Here is a 27,978-nt window from a genome sequence, read left to right on the forward strand (position 1 = left end):
ATGAGCCGGAAAAGCAAAAGGAGTTTAAAGGAGAAATTTGCCTTGAAGAACAGCTTGGTTAAAGAAGCCCTCTCAGAATTCCTGGGAACTTTTATACTGATAGTAAGTGTCAGCTGCTTTCCTGTCTTCCTACTAATCTAATGTTGGACAGTGCTTGTAAGGGGACATGTATGTTTTTTCTTGTACCGTACCAGCAGCGTGGTTACTGCCTGACAAACATTGTACAGCCTTGAATGAATTGCTTCTATTTATGGTAAGTTTGTAATTCCTTTCTCCACCTGATGTAAATATCACTGGCTATTAAAAACAGATAGCTTTATGTATTACAATTGTCTGATAAGCATTTGATTTCATATAGGAGCAGGACTTCAGTGAACTACATTCTGAAAAATCCAGATATGCACAATGAACGTTACTAAGACTCTTGCTTTTGTTTTTAAAAAACTCAGCAGTTTGTTCTACTTTCACTTCTATGCTTAACTTCCATTTGCTTTAACAAACATACTGTATTGCACATTAAGAGAATTTTAGCTGAGTTATTTTCCTGTGAAATATAGAAATTTAGCTGTGTGATTTGTAGTGAATTTATTGGAGTTGCATTGCCAAACACTCAGAGATTTTGTAAGTTAACTATTTTTTGTTTTGTTTTTAACTGTACTACATAAGTTATAGAGTTGCTTGGTCCTGTAGTCCTGCTACAATTTAGATAAATACTAAAACTCCCCATTTTCACACCCCCAGATTTTTTTTACTCAATCCCTTGCTCAATTCTTCTGTGCATTTTGCACTGGGACGCAGAGCTGTTTGGTGACTTACCAGGGTAGAGAGCAGGCTCAAGTAGCAGAGCTGGAAGTTAAGCAGCCAGAGTATTTATGCCAAACCCTTTCTTCCTCCTTTTAGTCTGAACAAGACAGTCTTGCTTATTGCTAAATATTTCATCATAGTGAAAGGACAGAAAAAAAATAAGAAGCCGGCATAGTACTGACATAATATATTTTATAACTGTAACTATATTAGCTAAATTTCAAGTAAGTCATCTAAAAAATTCCAGTAGCTCATAAAATACATGAAAATAATGGTCTTTACTACACTTCAGCCAACTGAAGTGCATAGGCACTAAAGTAACATTATTCTCAAATTGAATACTATCCATAAGACATTATTACACTAAGAGCACATTTAGAAGCAAGGAGCACAAAGCACTTTACAAACATTAATGAATTAAGTGTCACAACACCCTGGTAAGGAGGAGAAATCTTCATTTGATATATTAGCAAATCTGATTACAGCAGACTGCACAGGAAGCCTGTGGCAGAACTCTGAATATGACCCAGATCACCTGACTTCCAGTACTGTGTCCTCGCCACAAGATCATCCTCCTCTTTCCATTAATACAATTAAGCAAGTGAAGAAAACGTATTAAAGTGCAGATTAGACCACAAATGCTATTATTTAATGTCCTGCTGCACAAGACTAGAAGGAAATGCAAACCCAGAGCCCATTTTCTAGTATATTCACCATATGAATGTAGTAGAAAATGAAGCTACAAAATTGTTGTTGATAATCTGACTGAGTTTCTCAATTCTGTCTTACTCTTTCTAATTCCAACCTTGGCTGAAAGTGGAGAAGAGCCTCACATGAATTAAACTGCAGCTTGGATACCTCAATTTATGTTTAGCCTGTGCAAGTTAGCAGCAGTACAAAGTGTTTATTGTGAAGAAACTTACTTTTCTGCTGTTATTTATTGCTATTGCTTTTAGGCTCTGTCAGCTAGTATGTAGTTTCTCTTTAAGAACAGATAAATATTAAACCCTTAACTTAAATTGGAGCTAATGAAAGGGCACCCTGGTAAGTCAGAGGGCAGAAATTGTTGAAAAACAGACACCATGCATGCAAAAGAAGTTAGAGCTTTCTTCCACCATCCTGTTAACTATGTCTTAATCCCTTTACAAAGCGAAAGTGAGATGAGAGTTCACAACTTACAGCACAGTTGATTCAGATCTTTGCTGAAAGCCATTTCATGTCACTGTGATGGGTTTTACAGCCTGTGGGGAGCACCTGCACCAGGGAGCAAGGAAGGGATGAACCTTTCTGTTACCCACAGGCTCTGTCTGGAAGTCAATGCTAACTGACCATACCTAAATCTGCGACCAGCCTAGCACCTCTGGAATTTAGCTGGCTGAAATTCTGTACCCCCAAATCACCTATTTCTATTTTTTCTGGAGAACAACATCACAGACCACATACTATTAAGAGCTTAAACTACCATCTTTGGTAACTCTCAAGCCTTGCAACATTATTTTCCAAACTGGAAAATGTACAAGCTGTAAGATTAATTTCAGGACATCTAGAAAGTGAAATTGCTCATCAGGCAAAAACCAAGCCTTCACCTGGGGCTGAGAAGGGCTCTGCCTGCAACATTGAACAGATTTGAGACAACAAGCCTTGAGAAAGTTACTGGGTATACAGTTTGGATAACATCCTGAAGTTGGTCATCCCTACTTAATGTGCTGTGGTTTGCCTTGCAGCATGGTCTCAGAGCATGTAAACTGAATTCTTTTTGGATGAAACTAAAGTGGAAGGTGAGCTCCAGAATCACAGCAAATGTACTGACCATTAATGGATGCTCAGTCCAGTGGATCAGACTGAAGATACTCCTCAGTAATCCCTCCTGAGATGTCCATAGTCAGGTTCTCTCAACCAGCTGCTTGCACTGCACGATTTGGTAACACAGACATAGCCTGTGTGAACTCCTCTCTCTACTTATCAAAGCACCTGATTTCAACCTCTTTGAGGGTTCAGTGAGGAACACTAAACTCTAGGAACCTGGAAGTGCCGTGCTGTATAGGCAGATCCAATGGTATAGAGCAGCTGCCGTTAGTGCCTGTTTGGGTAATCCGGCTGGTGATTAGGCTATTTTACTCTTAGACCTGTTCTGCTGGGGGAACAAGTATTTCTTTCAGTATCAAGCCTTGAATTATTCCCCAAGGCATAGCACAACTTCTCTAATTAATTACACTCTGGAACAAGAGTTGGGACAGAAAACCCAAAATGTACAGTCCCATAACCAAATGCAAATTGCATGCAGTTTTGGTTACACTGAGCTTTTGGTTACTGTCTTGAACTGTATCATATTCACTTTTGAAGGTTCCATCAAGCTGAGAAAAAGAAAATCTTGCACTTCACCTCTTATGTGATTTCAGTAAAACAAATGGAGGGATGCAGTTTTAACGTAACTAAGTTACATTTGTAGTACAGGCAAGGAGGAGCACACATTATGCTGGGTATTTATATTTGCAGATTATTTGTAAACTCCTGCCCATTTCTTGCATTTACCTTGGTGCTGTCACATGGTAAACCCCCAACCTACAAAGTTTAATTGTGCTGTTTGCAATTTAGAATAAATATCCACAAAACCCACAATCTACTCATAAAGTTTTCAATGAACATTTGAAAAGGAGACAACTGTTTTCCAGGAAATGGATACTGAGTAATGTGGGATTTACACAGTGTGTTTGGAACCAGCTTGTGGGACTGGTCCCTCCAGCCTACACCTATGCAACAGGTCCCTGAAGTGGGAGAACACCAGCCCTTTTGTACCGTGGTGGCTGAGAAGCCAGTGCACACACACGTCCCAGCCTCTGACACAGCCTCAGCCTTCCGTAGCTGGGGCCCCTGAGGCCTTCCTTGAGAAAGAGCTCCCTGGAGAGCTTTTATTCATTTATTCAACATGTCTCCTGGTTCAGTACCTTTCTTCCTGGGGCTCCTGTGGGTTACTCTGGGGAACAACATTGGGGTGCCAGGACAAAAGAGTCAAGAAGCCATGTTGCATCAGATAGAAGGTTTATGTGACTTTTCAGTGGGTCTCTCTGGAACTCACCTATCCAGCTGCTTCTCTGCTTTTAGTCGTGTTTCTTTCCATATTTCCTCTTTGGAACCTGGCTGCACTGCTCTCAAACAAAATGGGATTTACTCTGGCTTATGCCATTAAGTATATCTAAATTGGAACAGTTCCAAAAAGAGAAGCCAAATGGGCCATGTGGCTTCCTTTACCGGCTACTGCTCACCTAACACAGTTTGTATTTCATTTTCACTCTCAAGAGCATCTTACTAAACACAGTTTCCCAGAAAGGAGCTGCACAGGAGCCAGTATCTCCTGAGGCCAGAGCAGTGTACGCTTCCTTGCTCAAATAGAACACAGGCTTCCATTTAGCATATAAAGACAAGTGGGTAGTATATATATTCCTATCCCAAAGCTTAGTCTCCAACTGGAGGTGAGGAGCCTCTTGCAAAACTCCCACTGAAGCAAATGTTTGTGTGTGCATAGTAGATGCAGTGCAGGAGCATGAATTGAATGCATGACACCCCACGCTGAAAATAGTCCAACTAATGAGAAGGAAGGCTATTTTTTGCTCATTTAAATCTTTTTGTCTTGTTTTCGTATTCTGACCACTTCATTATGTAAGTTATCACTTCTGCTTTGCTGGGGAGTTTAGTCTTGCCTGAAAAATCTTTAAGTATGATATTCCATGGATTTGCTCAGTTCAGAAGATTAACATTTAAACAGCTTTTCCATACCTTTCTGTTTGTGACCCTACATTCCAGTGCACATTAATTACAATAATGTAGAGTAATATATATCCCTTATTCCAAACATGCATTAGAATCCTCATTACATAATGTTATTACAGGAAAGCAAATGTAGCTTTTGATCATTTACTCCTTAAATAAGTGTTTAGCATTTAATACAAAATTACTACTTAGAAATTTTAAACAAAGATAAATTCTATGTTCTAAATTTTTATGAAAGGGAGACTCTTTCTTTGTATAGGATGAAATTGCTTACAACGAGTTTTATTTAAGGTACAAAATTAAATAGCAATAGCCTCTAACATCTACCTTGTTTGCCATCAGCAATGAATTTCCTGGAGTACAGAATCTTGTACAATTAGCTCTTAGACAGTGACCTTAAGCTTGTCAAAACTAGCTAAAAAAGGTTATTAAAACATACTTAAAATTGGTATTTTGATATGTCACTCAACAGCTTTTTAAATATTATATAATGCTACAAATACCACGGGCCTTAGCAATGTTTGCACTCTGAAAAGTGGCTCTTATGTCACAGAGATCCATACATTAGGGTGTCTAGCAGCAATACTATAGTACAACCAATAAATAATAGAATTTAATCCTGCACTTCCAGACCAAAACTGCTCATTTTATGGGAATAAGATGCTTCATTTCCCTGTCATCACCAACTCAAGAGTCCTTTCTGTTTCTGCATATATTTTCTGTACCAGTTGCACATATTTTGACGGCATGAAATTTTGCTAATGATTCTGCTGAAGATGTGCAAACTCTTCCTCTTTCTTGCTACTGTATTAAATCAGCATTGCAAACAGAAGTCAAAGTGATAACAAAGACCCTTAGTTGTGCTGTGGTTAAGGAGGTATTCTTGCACACTGGTATTATTTCTATAATTTTACTATTATCAAAATCAATTAACTTTTTTTTTCTAGACAACACTTCTATTTCCCTGAAGTCATTCTTTGATTCAGCTGAATAGTTAGCAGTGTGAAAGAACTGAAAGGAAGGTTATCTAATAGTTGTTTTACCCCAAAATGTTTATTACCGCAAATAATTATGAAAAGTCACAGGAAATCTTTTGTTTTCAGTACAAACTTAATTTTTCCAGTATATGACATTTTAAACTTTCAGGTGACTCAGATGTTCTGTGTTGCATGAAAATTTTAAAAGAGAATTATCTTCATCTCTGCAACATCAGCCCCGACACATAACTCAGCTCTCATTATTTAACCAAAAGGTTCCAGTAAGTCAAACTTAATTTTCCAAGACCTTTTTCTGTAGATGCATTTTTTTCCAGAAAGTTTGCGTCTATAGGACTGAAGTGTAGGCACTCTCACTGAGCATCACAGAAGACTTGCATCCTTCCAACATTCAACTGCAAGTGCAAAACTTCAATTTACATTTTACAGACACAAATTTACAGGCTGTTTTTTCAAAAGTTTCACCAAATAAAAAAGGTAACAAAACTAAAGACTTTTAAAACTGTCATAAACAGTTGGAGAACAGAATAAAACATAATAAATGCAGTTCATGCCATACAGTGAGTTTATATCTTTGTGATCTCAACACTTCAATAAACCATTCTGGCTAAAAGTGAATTCCAGTGAGCTCTCCAGTCCATGGTCTGGTTTAAAGGCAAACTTGACTCAGTTCCTCTAGCCCATTCTTCAAATGCTGCTTTACTATTAAAAACATTGAGCTTTTTTTTCCAACAGAAAACAGCTTAGGAAGAGAACATACTGAGGCTTTAATTAGTCAGAACCACACACCTCCAACCATGAGGGCACAGCAAAGATCCAGCCACCCTGTTCCTGCATCCAAAGGAAAGAGTAAAAGAAAAGATACATGTACCCTTATAGTTCTAAGAGAGGACAGAAAACCTCCTTTCTCAGAAACTGCAATGCCTGCTGCTGCACTCTCTCTGAATGGCACAATTCCCCGAGCACCGTTACAGAGACTAAACACATTTTAAGAATTTAGAAAGATTTTAATCTTTCCAGTTAGTGTAGGAAGCAAAGCGGAGAAGCACATCTCAGCTCAAGAATAAATTAGTAACCTGGGAGGGAAGCAGCACTTGAATAGGTTCTTTTTCTCAAGAAGCCACTAGGTAAGATTTTCTTCCACTGCCCAGTCTTTTCTTCCTAGCCCCTTTGCAAGGGGCCATGTTTCACTCCTGAAAGTTTGTATCTGAATATGAAATGTTTCGTTTCCTTTCTCTCCTGAATTTCTAAAACTTAGTAAGAAAATAAAAATAATCTTCGCTGAAGAAACCAACTCAAGCCAGTTGCCCTATATAAATCAGGAAAGAAAAGCATTTTAGCATTTCAGGATGAAGAGTCCAATATTAATCATAATAAAATATGAGAGAATGTAGACCTTTGCGTTCTCTCTAGGTGTTTTCAAGCTTTTATTTGTCTCCTATTGCATATGCAAAAGCAATAATAAAAATTTAAAAGCATCAGTTTATATAACACAGCATAGTCTGTCCCTCAATATTTTCACTGTATTTTTTTCCACAGACCAATTTGAACCAGATCTTTATATGTTTTAAAAACTTTATATACACAATTCATCCAAAGTCTTACTAAATTTACATTCATGTCTCCAAGTAGTAATGCTTTCTGTCATTAAAAAAAAGTTTCAAAATGGCAATCATTTTGAGGCTTATGTCTATACTATTTAATTAACTAAATGATAAGGGGGTTTTTTCAAACCCTTATTTTATTAGATAGCAAGTCTGAAAAAAATAAAGGGAAATCCGTTTGAACCCAAAAGGATATTGGTTATGTCCCAGGAGATCATCAGGAGAATGGATATAGTGATTTTTTTATCACTCCAACTTTGATTAAATCATAATGTGCAGAAATCTCCCCTGTCCCCACCAAAATATTTAATTAATAATAAAATAAGAGCCATGTGTTTTTAAAGTATTTAAAAATTACTTGACTGGTAAGCTGTATTTTTACCTCACCTTAAAATTTTAAGTACTATCTGATTTAACAAAAGATAGCAAATATTAAACACGAAGTTAGATGAAGATTGGTCTTTCCTGGAAGAACAGGAGTTTCCTACAACTTGAATTCTTGCAGAGCTAATGCCCTGAATTTTAGTAGATCTAATATGTCTCTATTTTTGTTACTGTTAACATTACCATCTCTATTAACAGAATGCTTAGGAGCCCAGTCTGAGTTAAGGCCCTACATAATACACAAATATAGCAAAAATATGGCTCTGTATGGAAAGAGTTTCTAATCCATTACAAAACACCTTATTATGAAATGCAACAGATAAATTCTTAAGCAGACTTGCTTTATAGATAAAGAGATTGGAAATGAAAGAGAGTTCTAAAATACAGTCCATATTAAAGACCTTTAGAAGGATACCATCAATTTAGTAATCAGCCTCTTGTATGAAAAGTTTTACTACTTTTATAAGCAACACTCAAACTAACCATATGTGGAAATATTAATGGGGGGCAGAAGGAACCGTACAAGACTATAGAAAACCACAAACAACCCTCTAATATTTTCATGGGCAATTTTGGTCAATGAGATCCCTACCTGCAGTGAAGGGCAAATGCAACCACTTCTCCCAACCCCCAAAGGACTCTCTGACTCTTCCTGCCTGTTTCCCTGCTTTTAAGGGCCTAAATATGCAGTGCTAAGTCTGGGTCCTTGGAATAGTCATGGAGGTTTCCCTAAGAAGTGAAATACCAGGGCTTGCTCTCATGTCCTTGAGTGTCCCAGCAATATCGCTCTACTTCTGCAGACTTGGAACCGGTAACTTTAGCATAGCAGAAGGACATTCACCGCAAGCACACAGCTTGAGCCTAACGCACTGCACTGCCCCTGAGAGCCCGGGCCTTCACAGCACTGCGCAGAAACATACGCACGTGCAGTGGAATCCAGAGCAGTACTGTAGGTCCGTCCAGTCTGAAAAAGGGGAGCAGACAAGTCGCGGGCTAGCAGGAAATGCCTGTCTGGGGAACAGTAGGAGAACATAGGTGCGAGTGTGGCATGGGTAAGGGGCAGGGTTGCTTCCTTCCCTGAACGAAGGCATCCTTACAGAAAATTGTGAATTCGTGGAGGGATCCTTGGAGATTCTTCATAATTAGCTGTGGTTATTTAAGTATGGTTCTGTCCTGAAAACTAACTAAAATAGAAATTCTGAACTATTTTTCTAGCGTGTCCTGACTGCAAATGTACAGCTTATAATTAAAACATGATTTTTTGGTGACTACTGACTCTGTATTCCTTGTAGCACGCTGAATGCTCTTATTCGTGTAGGGCATCATCAGTTGTGCGGCCATTGAGGCCATGCCCTGCCTGCAGGGACATCTATGGTACCCCACTATAGGTATGTAACTCACCACAGCTTGGCAGCTGGTGATGTACAAGATATAACAAAACACACATCATTGTCTCCACACTGCTAAAAAGCAAGAGACTTGGGTGCTTCTTTAATGTTACAGTAAGAGTGTATGGCTATGAATGCACACTGCCACTAGATCTGTTCTATAAGAAGGTGCCTTTTTTATATAACCATTCTGCTTTAAGATGTCTAAAGCTTTACAGGCCATGTAGAAAAATAGATTCCCTAAAAGTCTGGATTCAGATCTTGCAGAAAATCCTATTTACACTGAAAAATGCTATTACAAGCATTTACAAAAATCCTGAAAATAGCACAGATGGAGGCAAAATGATCTTTAGTCTCTCTGATGAGTGGGATAGAGATAAAGTTCTGCAAACTTACAGGGAGTTACAGGACATTATGCTCATTGGAGGCCAGTTGTTTTCCTTTCCTAACATTAGCCTTGTTACCCAAGACAAAGAGAAGGATCTAATGTCTATGAAGCAAGGTTTTTGGCAGAGAATGTACAGACAGCTATTCCACACCCAAACATGTTATTTATGACAGTAATTTAATTACTTTGTGAACAAAAAGTCAGTACTGAAGCTACTCCAGTAAATTTAAGCAGATCAGGCTATAGACAACTGCTAAAATGAAAACCTGGTAACGTAAGATAAGACAAGATAAGAGAGAGAGATCTGGCTATATTCTACTGTAAATTAAACTCCCATTGACTCCATGTGCTTTAATCAATGAGTTTGTGTGGGTGCAGCTGATGGCTGAGCTTGGCCTAGAAACTTAGAATACCGACTTACAACTTGATGATTTAGTTGGCCTTAACTCAGCCAAGCAAAGATTCACAGGGTATTAAATTGCTTCTCATGTAATTACCTGATTAGGTGATAGTTTCCAGTTATGTCAACCTTAGCTACAGTAGGTATAAGAAAATTTTTTTCTCTCCTTCTTAAAATGACAGCAGATGGAGAAAATATTACCATAACATGGCTCAGATTTTCAGGTTCAGTTCTCAGTTTCCTCATCCCAGAATGGACACACACTGACTGTGCCTGCAGTAGTGTTCATTCATCGTACGTGAGCAGGCAGTCATTTACCAACATCCATCAAGCAAGAACCCAGTGCAGCTGTGTTCAAGGTGGCTTGTATGCCTTCTTGTTTGTAGATTCAGTTTTCTGAGGCCAGTTAGCACAAAAATGGAGCATCTGGAGTTGCAGATTTCCTTATGACGTGCAGAGCAGAAACTATTATGCAAGAGGACTACACAGCTGTTTCTGTATGATTCTCCTCAGTTCTGGTAATCAGGGAAAGGAGGCCACAGCCTCCCTCTGTTATTTCCTTCCCTATTCTTGTGAATTTGTAGTTATCAACTACAGATGTGGTTACCGTCCCTTATCCTTTTCTATACCCATCTCCCACACTCCTGTTCTCTTTTTTCATCGCCCTTACAGAAAGGGGTAGTATTTTCAAAAGAATGACCTTTTCTTTGAATCTGCAAAACTTTGTCTATGCCATTTCAGAACACAAGTGAATACTTGTAGATCTAACTGCTTGCCTGAATGCAAACTGCACCCCAGTGTACACAGGGGCCCAGACCAGCTTACTGAACTTGCTCCATGTCTGAGCCATATCTTTCACTAAATCTTGCTTGATGCAATTTCTGGAATACTCCTCCTTTGAGAAGTCTGGAAAATGAAGGCTAGAGCATGCTAATTCCACCTCCTCTAGACTTGTGCCCTAATCTTAAACTTTATAAATTCCAGCATACCCATTCTTTCCATATTAATTAAATATATAAAAACATGATGAGTAGAATTGTCTCATATGAAGTTTTAAAAAAACATGTAATTTCAGCTGTGAACAACTAAAATGTGCTTTGTTTTGGTTTTATATCTGTATGTGCATTTGTGCTTACCTTTTGAATTGCTAGGTATATGACACTAATAGTAATCCTAAGCATATGTCATCCATTGCACAGCAGTTGACTGCAGCTTGGAATATGTCTTGTAACTTTCAATTATACAGTCCAATAAACTACTGCTATCTAACACCACCCTACCCTTACGTAACCTGACAGCTGTAACACTTTGGCACCAGACAGTGTTTTGTTTGCTTGCATGATTATAACCTCAAGGCAAGAACTGCACCTGGGTATATGACACAGTCTCGGGGCACTTTTATAACAGAAACTCCGTCTGCATTGCAAAGCTGGTTAAGAGCGTAATTTTATTGAGAGCTTTTCTGTCACATTTTAGTATTAGTTAAAACCCTTGGGGAAATAATGGAAAGAAAAGTATGAATTTGCCTGTTTAAATTGCACCTCTTCTAGCAGGACTTGCTTGTTAAACCTCAATCACCAAATCTTTTTGGTACAGTCTATTTCTAAGGCAGGAGAGATTTTCCCATTACTTTGCAGTTTCTGAATGCAACTGCCTTGCAACTGAAAATAAGCATTTCTAAAAGAACTAAGTTTTATGTATTCAAATATGCATAGTTAGGAAGAATATTTGCAATACAGTCATTGGTAACACACAGTAATGGCAGAACACTAAAGCGAAGCAAGGAGATTAACCAAAGCAACTGCATTGGCTAAAATGGAATTATTTTATAGGAAGAAAAAAAATCAGATTCCCATGTACCATCAAAGCAGGAATATATATGTATCCAATTTAACATCAAAGTAATTAAGGTTGCTCAAGATAAATCTAGTCTCATCCCAGAAATGGTATGATTCAGATCACTTACAGTTGCAGAGAAGCAAAAGTTTTCAGACTATAGATATTATTTTATATCTTCCATAGAGTGTTGGGTCCTTATTCAGCAAAGCACTTAGGCGTACATTTAAAGAGGAGATTTTCAAAGACACAAATTGATTTCTGGCCGAAATGGATCAGCTAGTCTATCTTAAACTAAAGGCCTTTTGTACCTTTGAAAATCTTTCCTACCAACTTTAATAGGAGCTAAACATATGCTTGAAGCTAAGCAGAAGCTTTAGAACTGAATAAATATGATCTTAAGTATATATTTAAATGTGTTGCTGAACTTCATTCTGAGGGGAACCAATATAAAATGGAAGCTAGTTTAAATCCATTGAGACTACTGTGAACTATTAGGTATGCCCACTTCAGTTAATTGTTCAAACTGCAGAGCCAGTTAAATATTTTGATAGAGCAATATATGATATCAAGGCAGCATGACAGTAACACACACTCTAATCTCCAGAAATTTGTCTCATTCCAGAATTTCAGCATTAAATATTAAAAGGTTTTTGAACTATCTTTCATAACTTTTATAGGAATTTTTTCATTGCTTATAACAACAATCTGGAACTGAAAACTTACTACACAGAATTAATTCCCTCTTCACTTCCAGATGCAGAGATTTGTTGTAAAGGCTGTGAGACCTTGTTTAGGCTCCAAGTTCTGATCTGTATCCCATCATTGTACTTGAAAACTGTTTTCTGGGGAGAGAGAGGTCCTATTAGCGGACATTATTCCTGGTCACAGAGCAGGGGAAAATAAAGAGCAAATGTTAATTGCGGCAAAAGCAACAATGGCACACATGCCGCTAATCTCAAATTCTAGCATTGTTTCAATATTTAACATCATTTTCAGCTATACCTGGACAGCAGCAGGAGTTGCAAACTAACCAATAACATTTGACAGACACACTCATGGTTTTACATTTCTCTTTTAAAATACAGGCACTTGGATGTGGGTGTGTGGGACAGGCTGTCCTTAGCCGAGGAGCCTATGGCGGGCCCATGACAGTTTCGGTTGGATTTGCAATGGCAGTCACCATAGCAGTATATGTGTCTGGGGGGGTTTCTGGTAAGTGACTTTTTTGGTTTTTGTTATATAACATTTATTGCCACGGTTTTAAGGCTACCTTATTAAATTGCTTCCATTTCATGGTATAAATAATTATGTATCTAGCAATAGCAAGCACAGCAGAGTCTGCGTCAGAGTTTCGCTAGTAAATCTTTTGTGTTCTTCTTGTTTCCTTCTATTCTTTGCGTTTGACAAAATCTTCCACCAAGTTCTGATCTGAACTACAGTGTGCAAACCTTGTCAGACCTCTGGCCTTTATGGAAAGTGGTCTGTGCGAACCAGAAATCTGCTTGTTCTTGCTTTGAAATTTCTGTCAATAGAGATGATCCTGGACAGCATAGGCACTGCGTTTAAGGAAATAACCATGAAAAGCTTGCAGAATCCAGCAGTCACCCACTAATGGGTATAAGGAGCAGGGTTCACCTTACAGAGTGCAATTTATCTCTTCATGTCCTATGACAGGCAGTAGCAAGTCTGCTCCTGTCTGCTTATTCGCAGAAGCAGCGGATCATAGGAAGCAGAAACAGCAAAAAGACTCAGTACTAGAGATACATTCTGTGGTACACTGTCAATGTACTGTCGTTGCCCCTTTGTTTGTGCTATAACATTTCCTCAATATATATTGGTCAGGAATCTCTCTTTTGTCTCTCTTTTGTAACTGGGCTAACTAATCAGTGTCTACATGTGCTATATTGGATGGTGCTTTGTCTCCTATTTCCACTATTCAGTTTGGCCAAATTAGTATCAGAAACATTAGCATAACTGCTTTTAACATTTAAATTCTCCCTTTAAAATAGAAAATGATGGGTTGTAATGATACACAGTGTTGTGTATTATAATACACAATACTCCATGTTGTATGTGGAGTTTATATTGCCCTCTTAAAGCAAATGGTGCCCTTGTACTCCAGTTCTCATAGAGGCATTTCTTACCCTTTATAAAAAGAGTAAAGTTGATCTGGGCAGATATCTGTAGGTATAACTAGGCCATTATAAATAGTTGCTATAGCAGAAATTACTGTGGCCAATCCTCTTCTCTTTTACAAATTCTTTTACAGAGACACCATGCATGAGGAGGTTTCTAAGTTCACATTAGAAAGTGCTCAAGGTATTGCAAAACAGGCAGTCTTGTTACTGTCATTGAAACAGAGCAGAATGATTCCTTAATACCACACAAAGTTAATTCAGCAGTACATTCCTATTATCTGAACAACTTTAAATGACAGCTTTTGGTGGACATGTAGGCAGGTAAACTCTTCTAATGCAGTATCATGAAAAGAAACCCAAACCTGTAAAGACACTAACCTGTCCTACGTTTGCATCTTTAAGGGACATTCATCTGTATTATGTAGAAGATTAGAGTTCATTCCCAGCAGGGCAGAGCAGTTGCAGATGTTGTAATATTGTGCTTCCTGTATTTTTCCTATGACAAAGGATTCTGCATGCAGTGCATTTTCTCTGTGAAAGAATATGAACAGATTTTTCAACAGGCTGTGACTATCCAACACATGATTGCTAGTGGACACTTTATGAGTTCCTATATAGAATTTGTTAGCAAATTCTGTGGTTCTATGGCCATGAAATCTCATGTTTAAGTACTGCTAAAATATTTTGCATCAGTTCTTTATGAAATTCTAAATTCAGGGTAACATAAAATATATAGTCTGCACACTTGGTAAATTTGAGCTCTCTTATCTAGGAAAAGTCCCCTTTTTGCTTTTCCTCCATCTAATTTTCCTCAATGTCTAGATAATTTCCCACCATTTTTTCCAACTTAACATTTCAAACAAACTCATGACTGTGATCACTGCAACTACAAAAGAATGGGGAGCACACTGTCCAAAACGGACTTCTTTTTTTTTAACCAGGAAACTACCAGTGGCACGGGAACCAAGAATCTTTTAACTCCCCTATGTCAGCATGAAAGCCTTCAACTAGACTTTTCCTGTCCAGATTTAATGTTGATCAGACATCTCTAATATTATTATGACTTGTCCTGGCCATCATAATCACCCTGTATTATATACAGGTGGGGAACAATATCAGGTGTTGAAAGAAAGGAAAATTGTTCATTCCAGCCAGAGTAAAGAACAAAAGACAAGATAACAATTTATCAAAATTCACATGAAGGGCTGTTAAATAAGGTGCCATCCATCTATTTGCTCTGTGCTGAAGAATTTGAAACACAGTGAGGAATTCAAAATTAATTCAAGACTGGTGCTACTAGGTCAGAGTTTTGGAAATTATACAAAGAAGGTTTTATCCAGCTTGTTATCTGTGTTTGTCAGTTCATTATGTATCAAAGGTGCCTGGATTTCGTAAGGTCTCACTGACCTGAAGTGCAAGCAAACACAGAAACTGTACATAGAGGCCCTTTCTCCATCACTAGCCTTTGACAGACAAAGGTCACGCTCTCTTAGTTATTTTATTAAAGACAAAGGCCATTTTTTTCTGATAACCATACAGGCTGAAATGAGACTTTACCTGTAAGGTAAGCAATGGATCTGCTATGTCCTTGCAAAACTTGGGTTTTACTGTATTTTTACTGTGGAGTACTGATTCATTTGTTTATTTATTTGGCAATTTGTATTTCTTACGTATCAACTACATATTTGTAAAAAATGAAGTTTTCCAAAAGCATTCAACACTTTTTTTTCCACGTTGATAAAAGATGTTGAAGGAAGTGACTAGCATGTGACATAATGATAAATATATTCTAGAAACTAAAATTGTCACAAAGAATTCCAATGTTGCTGAAATCTTTTCCATGTGTGAGTTTAGGTGTAGCTACTCCTAAATACAAAGGAAGGAAATTCCACAGGAAATAGAACACTCCATTTCAGCACAGCTACTTTATCAGTTTCCTTATCATGGACCTTTCTGGAGGCTGTAAGAGCTTGATGAAAACGTGTGATGAAGAACTACACACTGCTGTCCCCAAATCCCATCTAGGCATAGCTTACCAACAGTCAGCATGAAGCTGGACAGCCCTAACATTATTTCATTTTGTGTTCACGAAAACTGAGTTCCTAAGTAACCCCAGCTTGAAGACAGGGACATAAATATGACTTAAATCCAGGGTACTCCAGAGCTTCCTCAAGATATATGATCAAGCCAGTAATAGTCCTTAGTGTTGATACATGCTTGCTAAACTGAATGAATGTTCTGCTGCCCCAATCCTCCCTTAAAAATAAAAAGCCAAAGCCCTTGAGGAGAGACAATATGTGCAGAGTGACAGACCCTCCCATCACAACTAATAGGGCAGATTTAGGCTTTTTCTAGAAAAGCTGTCTATAGATATATAGATTATATACTGCAGGGGAGCAGTCTGATAAATAACAGTCTGCAAACATCAAGAGGGAAGCTGGATCTTGGTGGATACTGGCTTCTCCCCCCCCAGTTTCATCCACCTTGTTTCAGTTTAATTACAGTCAGCATTTAATTGCAAAATAAGCATATACTAGTCTCATGCTCAAAAGTACCCACATTTTTACAAATCCTTCACCTATTCTCGTGTATCTGAGTCATCCATATGACTTATTTTGTAATTTATTTTTCAGGTGGTCACATAAACCCAGCCGTTTCATTAGCCATGTGCGTGACTGGAAGATTAAAATGGACCAAATTACCAATTTACATATTAGCACAACTCCTGGGAGCATTTGTTGGAGCAGCAGCTGTCTTTGGGATTTATTATGGTGAGTGCACCTTAGACATGCTCACAGGACAAACTAGAGGTCAGGCAGTCTCTAAGGCCACAATTTTTCAATGAATGCCAAGCAGGCAGAGGACTCTGTTCACACAGGGCTAATGGCAGGACTGAAGCTAAAGACATAAAAAAGAAAGGAAGAAGCATAAAGAGTTTAAAGGGGGAAAAAAAAAAAAAAAGACTCAAACATTCCAGGTATCCTACAACTTTTCTGAAACACTAATACTCCAGGAAATGTTCTGAAATTTGGAAAAATTATTCATGGGAAATCAGATCCTCTGAGATCATGTATTTCTCAGTAAGGATTTTAAATTACTTAACAGCTAGGATATAGGGCTATTAATCTTCCAAGAAAATTAGAAACATTAAAGACCTGATCCAAGTGCCTGTAGGCAAGTATCACCAACGTCGTTCATTGAGGTTACAGGATATGAGATCAAGTCCCTCCTGACTAAACTTCAGACCACCCTGGAGAGGTAGCTCTCCAAGGCAATGAACTCCAGGTAGAGTGATAAAGGGGTCACATATTAGAAGAGAAAAAAAGAAAAAAAAAGATTACCGCTATCCTCAAGGCGTATTTCTTTTACATGGTGTGCCGCAAAGGGAAAAAACTTAGTAACAGACTGCCTGACTTGATGAATCCACTCAGTCAGATCGGTTGCTTCAATCACATACTCCAAAACTCTGCTTCTACTGTCCCAGCCCATCTCCTCCAAAGCCTCTCTTTTATAGGCATTATGTCTCCAGACAGTGCTGGGTCTATGTGTGACAGAGGAAAAATGAAAATGGAAATGCCTGTTGTGTATCAGCTAGGTCCTCAGTACCGGTAGTAATCACGAACAGAAAAAACTTTTGGAACTGTGGTAACTGTTTTGGGTTTGGTGGTGTTTGTTTGGGTTTTGGGGGGGTGGGGAGGGAAGAGTTGTTTGTTCATTTTAAGGTTAGTGTTAGAATTTGGAAACTGTGGGATTCCAGAACAGTATTTCCATCTGAATCTAAGTCCTTCTCGAGCCAGACAGCCAGGATCAGGGCTGCGGCCAGGATGCAGCAATATGTCAACATGTACATGGGGTTGGGGGTGGATTCACTGTGTTCTGCCAAAGGGTAGCAGTAGGATAGGGAGCCAAGATAGGGAACTTAGGGCTAGGGCTAGGGTTAGAGACTTCTTCCTGTTATTCAGGAGTGCAGGATTTTCTCATATCCCTATCTCTGCTCAAGTACTTTGCCCTCCTCTTGTTCTTATTAATTCCCAAACCTCTTCTGTACTTTTTCCTTCCTGCAACCTGCAGGAGTGTCCTGTACTCATTGAGGTCCACTGAAAACTCACTGGTAGAAAAACAGACATAGGAGATCAACACCTCCATCTTCCCCATACACACAGATCTGAGCTAGGTGCTTTCATTTTCAGCGATACCCCTGAAAGAGTGAGGGAATATGTATGCTAGGCTGCGGAACATGAGGCCTTTCTAAAGGTGTACAAAGTAATTCACAGCTGAGAAATTTTCTTTTCCTTATCTTTTTTTTTCCTAATAGTTAAATGCAACAAAATAATCTGACACTGCAAATGAGAGAGCCTGACCAAAGTAAACAACTAAATATTCTCTGCCCCCATGTCATGGCCTTAAGCAAAGCTAGAAAAAACAGGGGCAAGGAGAAACAGATTCGTCTGCTAGCTTCAGGAGAAGCTAACCATCCTCACCATGACCTCCATGGAAGATGGGGAGCTGTTTCTTTACTCACAAGTATCACCTCATCACTGGATCCACTAGTGACATAAAGACATAGTATTTGTTATTCATGTTAGTCCACGCAGATTTTTGAGTGCTTCATTTAGTGTTTTCCTATTTCTAACACTTCAGAGCTTGCCAAGGCAGCAAATTATTCTGACACAGAAGTCATATTATACTATTTAAAATATGCTTTAAATAGACTAACATAAATATATGTGTATTTACAATATACATAAATATTTACAATATATATAAAAATACACTAACTTAAATATACTAAGAACTGAAGTTTTGGGGCTAGTCTCTCCCCTGACATCTTGGACAACTAGCATAGCAGTTGGGTGTAAAGCCCAAGCAGAGTGAAAAAGTCAAGCTCCTTTAGAAGAGGAGGTCTCTCAGGAGAGTTCATTCCAAGAAGTCATTGCACAACTGTCAAATGGAATAGCAGTAATTGCTGGTGGCTGGGAATCCACAACAGTACAATCAGGATGCTATGCATTTTTCGGGCCATCATGCCAAAAAAAAGCACCTCTTACAGAATAACGCAACTGTGTTCAGAATCAAAAAATTCTCCCTGGCACTGAGTTTGGAGCAATGAGCAGGGGAAAAAACAGCCCCATTTTGAAAGCTGTGATACATAAAACAAGTACGTCAAGGCACAGGAGGAGAGCCGAGACAAGAGGGTATAATTAGTACATCACCTCAAATCCATTAACTATGGTCCCAGAAAAAATGATCAGTTTCAGTTGAGAATGTGAAGTGCACAAACCTATCACATATATTCTAGTCCTAGAAAACCTAGTATTTATGGAGAAGTGCAACCAGGTAATGGCTGTTTTCTATAGATGCCTTTATGGACTATAGCAATGGAACACTTGAAGTCACAGGACCTAACGCAACAGCACATATCTTCGCAACATATCCAGCTCCATATCTGTCCCTCATAAATGGATTTGCAGATCAGGTAAGTGCACTTAACTGTCTTGATTCTACATATTAAACATACTGAAAACTGTAAAACTAAGCAGTAAAAAAATACATAGATCTCTAACGGGTATGATGAATCTCAGTGTTTTGGGCATACATCACTGTGTACAATAGCAATGAGAATGCAATGCTCTTTGCAGGGGTTACATTTTAGTCGTATTTTACAAGCAAGATAATTTCAAGTTGTTCTTTCCACATACATCATATTAATTGTTGCACTCTACATGTCTTTAATGCAATATATGTAAGAGGTTTTCCCCAGCGTAAATCAGTGTTTCTCCATAAACTTCAGCAGAGCTTTGTCCATTTACATCAAAATCCAGCCCATTTTGTGGACCTATTATTCCTGAAGTAATGCTTAAGCAGCCAGATTAACGCACCTTGAACAACTGAGTTTTCTGCTACCATAAGCCTCCTCTCTAGCCTTCTCTTTGCAAATAGATTTGTAATAGTTATTTTTCAAATTACTGAATCTGAAAAAATCTCCACTTTATTTCCAATCTGTATCCTCTAATCCCACTTATCCAGCAGTGAAAATTAAGTTTCCTATCTTCTATCTACTTCTAATCAATTTACCTGTCTTCTTCAGGCTTACATGAAATAAATATACTGTATAAGTAAGCTATAAAAAACTAGGGATTGCTGGAGCACAGGAATTCCTCACGTAAAGGACTTGAAGATTGTGAAATCTGGCTTCAAAAAAGTACATTGTTTTGAAATTTTGTAAGAAAGACAATTCTGATTTTTGCTTTGGATCAGTGAACATACTTTTCCATAAGATCTTTTTGCCCATGCATATTTTAAAACAAAATTAAAACCAGATGAAATAAAAATAATTTTTAAACCTCCCAAACTTAAGCTTCTTTAAATCAGTATAGAAATTGAATGTTTGACATCACTGATACTTTTGTCTGTTTTTCCCCTAAGTTAATTATTAGCAAAATCAACATTTACAAAGCATTTAAGCAGAGCAGCACTTCCATCAAAGTAATTCCAAGAAAATTTCCTTCATCAGCTCAATTAGCATATGCAATATAGACTTCACATTCCAGTTACACGTGCAATCTTAATTTAGATAATTCCTAATTTTTTAGCTGCTGAGTTTTGACTTTGTAGAGTTCATTTTTTTTTCTTATGTTATGCAATACTGGGATAGAGAGGTGCATATTTAGCCTAATTTATCAGCATAAGCTACAGTCACATAAAACCCTTTTATATCAATGTAACTGAGTATATTGGCATAGCAGAACTACGAAAAAATCAAGTAAATGGAACTGTTAAAATGATAGGAATAAATGTGGAAACAAAGCATCAGAGCTCACACAGGAGATGCCTTTTAAATTCCCTATTCTTTCCACATCAGGTTGTTGCAGATTTTTTTTTTCAAGTGTCCTCAGCATATTTCTCGTCTTTTTCTTTCAGCACAGGTATCAAAACTTCTCATTACTGTGAAGTAGAGAGGCACTGGGTTCCAAATTTTGCTACTCCCTATAGTGGGATAAATCTAAATACCAGCTCTAAGTCACCCCAATCCACAGAGCTGCCATGGCCCCTCTTTTCATTATTGGAAGGAATCTGCACATATTTATTCAATATTCTTTTCTTTGCATTGGCCAGGTGATGTCAACAGCTGTTCTTCTTCTGGCTATATTTGCTATTTTTGACACCAGAAATAACAGCGTACCGAAGGGCCTGGAGCCAATTGCAGTAGGACTTCTTATAATTGTTCTTACTTGCTCCTTGGGAATGAACAGTGGCTGTGCCATGAACCCGGCCAGGGATCTAGGCCCAAGGCTCTTCACAGCCATTGCAGGATGGGGGATGGAAGTATTCACGTAAGTATGCCTGGATATGAAATAAAATGCTCTTGGCTAAAATTGCTTCCTAGGAAAGTAAGATCCTGATTCAACATGGTACCAAGTCATACTTTATATACATATAGGTAATTCTTTGCATACCAGAAGAAGCTATTAATGCACTTTAAGCCAGACATCCTCTAGGAACTGGGCTTTAAAAAGGATTTCCTGCTCCTAGGGCAAATCAAACACGCATTATCTCTAATATCAATCATTGTTTCAAGCAGACCCTTCCCAAAATATTAGGGATTCTTAGAGGTCACTGAAAATATAAGAGTGCTTTCTTCTCTTGTCCTGCAGCTTTCAGAAAAAAATGAAATCGTGAGAGAGTTAGGTGGGAATATTTATTGGGTGCTGTAAAAAACACAGACATATCAGATTGATTTAGCCTATTATTACTACTGAGTTATTACAGAAATATACAACAATCTAAAAGCCTGACTTCCTGCCTGGGAGCAAAGGAGTGAATGAAAGAAAGCTCCCTTCATTTTCCCACATTTCAGAGCACACTCTCAAATCCCTGTGCATGCGTGTGCGCATGCACACACATGCTCCTGGCTGGCCAAATGCACAACTAATTAGCTGCACATCAAATCCACAGCTTACACATATCCAGTGTAAGAGGCACTCTGGGATATCTAAGTAAGAGTAATCTGTCATCAGGAGGTAGATCTTTTGGTTTATTTTTGTATGGTTTGTTTTTCCAGTTATTTACAAGTAGGAATTCCTAGAAGTACTGTAGACCACAGAGCTCTGGTTAATAGAGATTTCATTTTAGCTGCTTCACCAAGTACAAGTAATCTGTATTTATTTAGTATGACTTCCATCTACACAAATCATGTGCCTTAGTAGAGGTTAGCAGTAGCAAAGCTTTTCTCATACAAAAAAGCTAGGCATGGCATAGAAGAAACGGGCACACGGTCACACTGTAGGCCAGATCTAAAGCTCAAATGTAACATAGCTCTGGTGAGCTGCCAGTGGGAGGTCAGCTCTCTAGCCCGGTTCCCTCCAAACTTTTCCTCCCCAGCAGCTCTTACCACTGTACCATTAGACTGCACTTTTTTAAATAAAAAAAACCAGCAGCACACAGAGTGACATCCCACACCTAGGATTCTCTCATGCCTATTTAATTATAAGTAGTTGTTGAAGATGATGTTAATTATAGTGTCATGTGCTATAATCTGTAATATATTATGAAGCTGGTTATTACATTGCTGAAAAAGTTTGGAAGCCTGATTGTACTGTGGTCTAGTCACAGAATACCTGTGAACTCCCCTCCTCTCCAAAAGTAAGGTCTTACTCATTTACATTGAAGACATTATGAGAAAACTCTACATCTGTACCAATATGGGCTCTTCCCTAATTTAGTTTTAGAATTTATATACAGAGAGGGAATGCATCCCCAGTGTAAAGACGGTACTAAGAAATTTAAAAATGGGAACATAAAAAAAGTGAGATATGAGATCTCTGGTCATTGCCAGAATAAACTTACAGCAGTCTCAGGGATGTATAAATTGAGGAAGAAGTCTTCCTCCCTGTCTTCAGTTATAAGGCTACAGCTATAACCAAGTTCAAGGGAATGATACAACAGGAATATGTTGTCATCTATTTACAGCACAGATCCAGGTGGAACTTAGGAAGAACTTGAACTTTAGGTAGGTAGGTAGTTAGGTAGCTGGAAGCTTTGGATCAGTTACAGGCCATGGGAGAAGTCTGAATGATTGTAGCTGGGATCCTGAACCACCTGATGCTCTGCTGGCATTACATGTGCATGAGAGACTTAAGTGATGCAGCGAGAGTTGACAGCTAAACCTTTGCTGTCTTGGCTTAACTGGAATTCACAACCTTGAGGCAGGTGCTTAAGCTCTCTAGTAACAAGCACGCCCAGGGACTGGGACCTAAGCATGAAACCTCCACAGTGACATGAGGGGAGTGCTGCACAAACCGAGCAATAGGAAATAGTGAAGAGACATTGGATATTCATTGAAGTGAGGATGGAAGCATCTCACAAGGTGACCAAGTCACACTCTGTCCAGGTCAGTGAGTGTTCAAATGCTGCCTACAGAGCAGCCAGGGACTGCCAGGAAAGCCTCACTTTGGAAAAGATCAGACACAGAAGGATGAGACACCCTGATCCCAAGCAAATGCTCTAAACATTGAGATAATTGGTTCACAGGGGTAAAATCCCCTCCACCCTTCTTCGTGCTTGTAGGTCCAGTAAATTCTGGTTTTATCATGGTCTCAGGCAGGGAACTGCAAGTAGACTGGAGTGGAGCTCTTCTGCTGGCACACAGAGTTGTCCAGAGGATAGGGAGGCAGATGAGCAGGGGTTTTCTAAATGTTGCTGTTACTACATTTTGCACAAAGGCACCTGAAGGAACGGTTTCCCTGAGAATCGAGCCAGGGGACCCAGGCTATGGTGTGGTTTCTCTAGCCACTGCAACTGGATTTGTTTTGGTCAAAGGCTCCCCATAGAAGCTGTTCTGACCCACTGCAGCTGCAAAGGGGGTGTCTGTCTAGCACCCTACAGAGAGCACCATTTTGCACACAATAGATGCAGTCAGCACTGTGGCCTACTCCTGCAAACTGTTCCTCAACCTGTTGGGAGTAGGTGTCACAGATGGCAACTGTCCCCGTCATTAGAGACAACTGCTGACTTGAGAGACCTAAATGTTTCTGATGATTTGTCCTAAAACCGTGGAGATAACCAGGAGTCTGTCTTAAGCACATGCTTAATATTCTAATAAGCTTCGGAAAAGTTTGGGATACTGAGGTTTTGTCTGTAGTGAGAAACAGCCAGAGCTGTGTGTACAAACACCACACTCCGGATTTTGACAAGCATAACAGAGCGTGGAAGTGAGGAACGGCTCTACAGAACAGTATTTCGCATCAGCACTTGGAGCTAGCCATACCTGTCACCCCTGGTTTATTACGGGTTCTTTCGCACCTCTGCTGAGGCTGGCTCTGGCTGCCCACGGCGGCAGTAATGACAGTCTTCGCCTCGCTCGGTAACGGTGCACGGCCGCCGCGGCCGGGCGGCAGCTGCAGGGCAGAGCCGGCCGCCGCCGAGAGCCGCCGGCGAGGTAACGCTGACACCTCGTGGCCGCCGGCCCCGCCGACAGCAGCGGGGACAAGTCGCCCGGGCTGAACTAAACCGCCTTGCGGAAGGGGCCAGGAGACGCACCTCTTGTCTGCACAGGGATTTGGATGGCAAAGCGGCCTCTGAAATATTTTGCATTCTCCCCGGAGCGTAGAACGGTAGCCAGACACCTTCCACACTGCTGAATGCCTGAATTATCCTGGCGTTTCGTATAGCGAACAGCGTTATCTCACCGTCCAGCAGCAGCTGGCGAGGTGAGAAATGTATTTGCAAGTCTAAAATGGGCCAAAGTTCCCAGCCCATGTAGCTTACAGGCTGTAGTTTCCTGGGAATTTTTGCAGTTGACCAAAGTGCCGCTTGCCGTGCCTCTTCGCTGCCTCCTCCCCTTCGCAGCCGGTTCCCTCTTGCTCTGCCCAACAGCAAAAACACGCGATGATGACAAAGGCATAGCTGGATGCTTTCCTGCTAACTTGGCAGCAAAGCTGTAAGCTAGGGTAAAGCTAGGGTATAAGGGAAGTAAGGTTACTTCAGTGAAGCTATCTGTGCTTGTCACAAAGAGTTCTTGCTCCTGTGTCAATGGAGGAGGATTGAGTGTCATGGAAAACTCATAACTCAGCTGTGTCCTGATCTCATTTCAGCTTTGGCATCAACCTCTATAAAGACTCTACACTCGTCATCTTAGCAGAGGGTGTCTAAAGCACAGCTGACAGCAGCTGCTGCAAATACAGGCCATGATTTGGAGAAGGTCAATGTAGGAGTCAGTGAGGCACATGTCAGTTCATGGAACAAGCCAAGAGAGAAACCTGCCAAGAAACACCTTCATTATATGCCCGCAGGCACACGTAGAGGAATACATGCAAGTACTTGATATAGATTTTGTTGTGCTGATTAATACAATAAAACCTTAGTCCATGCTTGTTCCAGAAATTCAGGGGCTCAACAGACATTCATGACTCAACAACAAACAGATCTATAAACTCAGTAGAACAATATCAGGAGTTATTTTATATCCTCAGAGAAAAATATAAATAATTCCAAAGGCAAAACATACACATCCAAGGCACTTCTGAACAAGGAATAATATTATCATCAAGAGGGCACTGTGAGATTAGCCCTGTTCTATTCTTGTGTTGTGACTTAACCACGAGTTCACTTCTGCATAAATCTATACAACTGACTGCTGAATAATTATCCTTACAGTTTAAAAATTCCCCTGGCAGCTTCCTGTAAAGTTTATCTCAGAGATTAATTTGTCCCTTTGTATTTCTGGGAGAAAAAAAAATGTTACTTCACCATTTTCAATATGCATGAAATTGAGGTGGCTGGGTTTTCACTGCAGACTCACATATTCAATTAATACAGCATGTTATTGAATCAAAACACCTTCATGCACCAGTACAGTTAAGAATGTCTGTGCTCTGAAACCAATACTCGGTAATTTACTGTCTGAATGTGGACCTCCAGGAAAGGGAGAGCAATTCTACAAGCCCAAGCCTCCTGCATAAAGAGGTTGTTGTTTATTGTTTTATACCATTTAATGGTGGACTCGTTTCTTTAAAAATGTTTGTAAATCTACACGTTTAAAATAAAATCCTAGTAATTGTGCAAAGTGAAGGTAAACATTTCAGTGGAGCCAATATGCCAGACTTTCTTACTGAACACAGCAATTCTAAAAAAGATTAAGTTTTAGGTGTATAAAACTTCTGAATGCTTATTTACCTCTTACTGAAAGACCCTGACATTTTAAACACAGAGATAAGACACTACATCATGAAATTTTAATCTTGACCACTCTAGTCAAGTATAATCCACTTTACAGTCACTGTGTTTTATTACATTCCTTGACGCAAATATACTAAAAATCAAGTATAATCCATTATACTTGTCAAGAGGAACACTGTATATACTATCGCAGGCCTCAACCTGAAAATCTCCATGCAGATGAGATAGCCCATTTTTCCAACATACATTTGCATTAATCACTCCTGAAAACCTATTCATGAGCATCTGGCAACAGCATCAGTCAAGACTGCTGTGCAATAAATATGTCTCTGGTCATTTCATTGTAAGTCAATGAAGCCCATTTTCCACAAGGGAAAAATTATCCCCTGCCCCCAAAACAGACATGCAGCAAAGAGGCCTTATTTTCTGAGGTGCAAGTACAGAACATAGACCAACATGCCTGGTGGTTGTTACTTGCATTTCAATCAAAACATGGGCAGGACAGACAGGGGTGTCATCCATTTACAGATATGTGAGACAAAATAGAAAGGTCTACAGTATAGTGACTATCATACCACTATGTCTGTTCACTGCCAAATATGAGGTAGGGTGTTCACTACAGTAACAAATAACGATAATTCTTGTTCTTTTTTTTTGTCTTACAGGGCTGGAAATAATTGGTGGTGGGTCCCTATAGTTGCACCTATGCTGGGAGGTGTACTTGGGGCAATGGTCTATATTGTTTTTATTGAAATTCATCACTCAGATACTCAGCCAGCAGAAGAAAATGATGTGTATGATAAATATGAACTGACCAATATGGAGTAAGGTGTGAAGATTTCTCTCTCTCATTATTTTGTGCCGGTTTTATGCAAACAATTGTTTGGACTATTTTATAACACCTGTATGTTTCAATTAGAAATTCACATTTCAAAGCAGAAAATCTATATAGAAGACAAGTTCAAAACTGACCTCTTTCCATGAAACGTTGGGCTGATCACATTCAAAACTGGGAACTCGGGGGTGGGAAGGGTAAATTGTTCTTTTCATATGGCTTTAAGATCAAGTTATCTCCTAGATGAAACTGTAGTGAGATGATGCACTGACCTGTTAATTCAACACATACGATCTTAATCATGTTGCCTAATCAGCTGAAAATAGATGAGATATTGTTACAAAACTGCATGCATAGGTAGTTAATTGGTTCAGTGCTGAATTAATGTGTAAAAGCATCACTCACTTCTTGTAGCCATTATTTAAGAATGGCCTGTCTGAAAATTAAAAACAATACCCAAATTGCTAGATGTCAATTGAAGTAGCTTTAAATAACTTACTGAATTTTTGTGGACCCACTACTTGAACAGCGAGGAATGAACTCATCAGTGATGAGGTTTAGTAACTCAGAATATGATCACAAAAGGTAAAAACTGTGTATTATAAGATCAACACCAAAAAGACAAAGCTGTATTTCTGCTGAGGTTCTTCATAGCAATAATGTTCAGTTATTTTTAAACTATTTACTTGACCTTTATGCTACCCAGTATTAAAAGCCTAACCTAGAATATTAATCTGAACCTCTTCTGCTGTGCTTTCTGGATAAAATTCATTCCTGTGGAGATGGGCCAGCAACAGAGGCTTATGCTGTGCAGATGTCAGCACAAGGCCTATGTCTGTATAAGCTTTAAAGAGGCCTTCTGCTGCTCATCTACATGGGGGAATTTCATCTGCTTTGTGGCAGTAATTTTTATTTTGGTAGCAGTAATTAAAATTAGAAACTGGTCTCAGACCTAGTCCTAGATCTGAATTCCCCAAGGAAGGCCAGCTCCACATCAGAGTTCTGAAGCATGGGTTCTCTCTCGCTGAAGAGAAGCAGTTGGACATACACCAATTCCTAAATATCTAGCCTTGAAAAATGAAATTATTTCTGCTTAATCATTGTGAATTGAATGCATCCAATTAAATCAAAGTTCATTTCTAATATGTATACATATATATATATAGTTGGTGGTGGTGATCATTAATAAATAGACATCCTATTCAGTGATGAGCTATTTTCGTGGCAAAACTTCAGGGTAGCAGTTCAATGCACTCAT

At 39.1% G+C, this 27,978-nt stretch overlaps 2 protein-coding genes across 2 annotated transcripts in view; one reads left to right on the top strand and one right to left on the bottom strand.

Annotated features, from left to right (window-relative positions):
• Nucleotides 1-26,713, top strand: AQP9 (aquaporin 9). Its single transcript, XM_072870598.1, has 6 exons — nt 1-102; nt 12,656-12,782; nt 16,342-16,479; nt 19,066-19,184; nt 20,825-21,042; nt 26,551-26,713. Exons 1-6 carry the CDS (start codon nt 1-3, stop codon nt 26,711-26,713), a joined length of 867 nt encoding a protein of 288 aa, XP_072726699.1.
• ALDH1A2 (aldehyde dehydrogenase 1 family member A2) overlaps nt 1-27,978 on the bottom strand; it is a 214,198-nt gene that overhangs the window by 68,636 nt on the left and 117,584 nt on the right. The gene's annotated exons all lie outside the window — the stretch shown is intronic.

Source organism: Ciconia boyciana, chromosome 8 (genome assembly GCF_034638445.1).
Source record: "Ciconia boyciana chromosome 8, ASM3463844v1, whole genome shotgun sequence".
Lineage (NCBI taxonomy): Eukaryota > Metazoa > Chordata > Aves > Ciconiiformes > Ciconiidae > Ciconia > Ciconia boyciana.

Coding starts and splice junctions, on each gene's coding strand:
- AQP9 (XM_072870598.1), top strand. CDS start 1: ATGAGCCGGAAAAGCAAAAGGAGTTTAAAGGAGAAATTTGCCTTGAAG. Junction 12,783..16,341: donor TGTGTCTGGGGGGGTTTCTG/GTAAGTGACTTT, acceptor TTTATTTTTCAG/GTGGTCACATAAACCCAGCC. Junction 19,185..20,824: donor TAAATGGATTTGCAGATCAG/GTAAGTGCACTT, acceptor TGCATTGGCCAG/GTGATGTCAACAGCTGTTCT.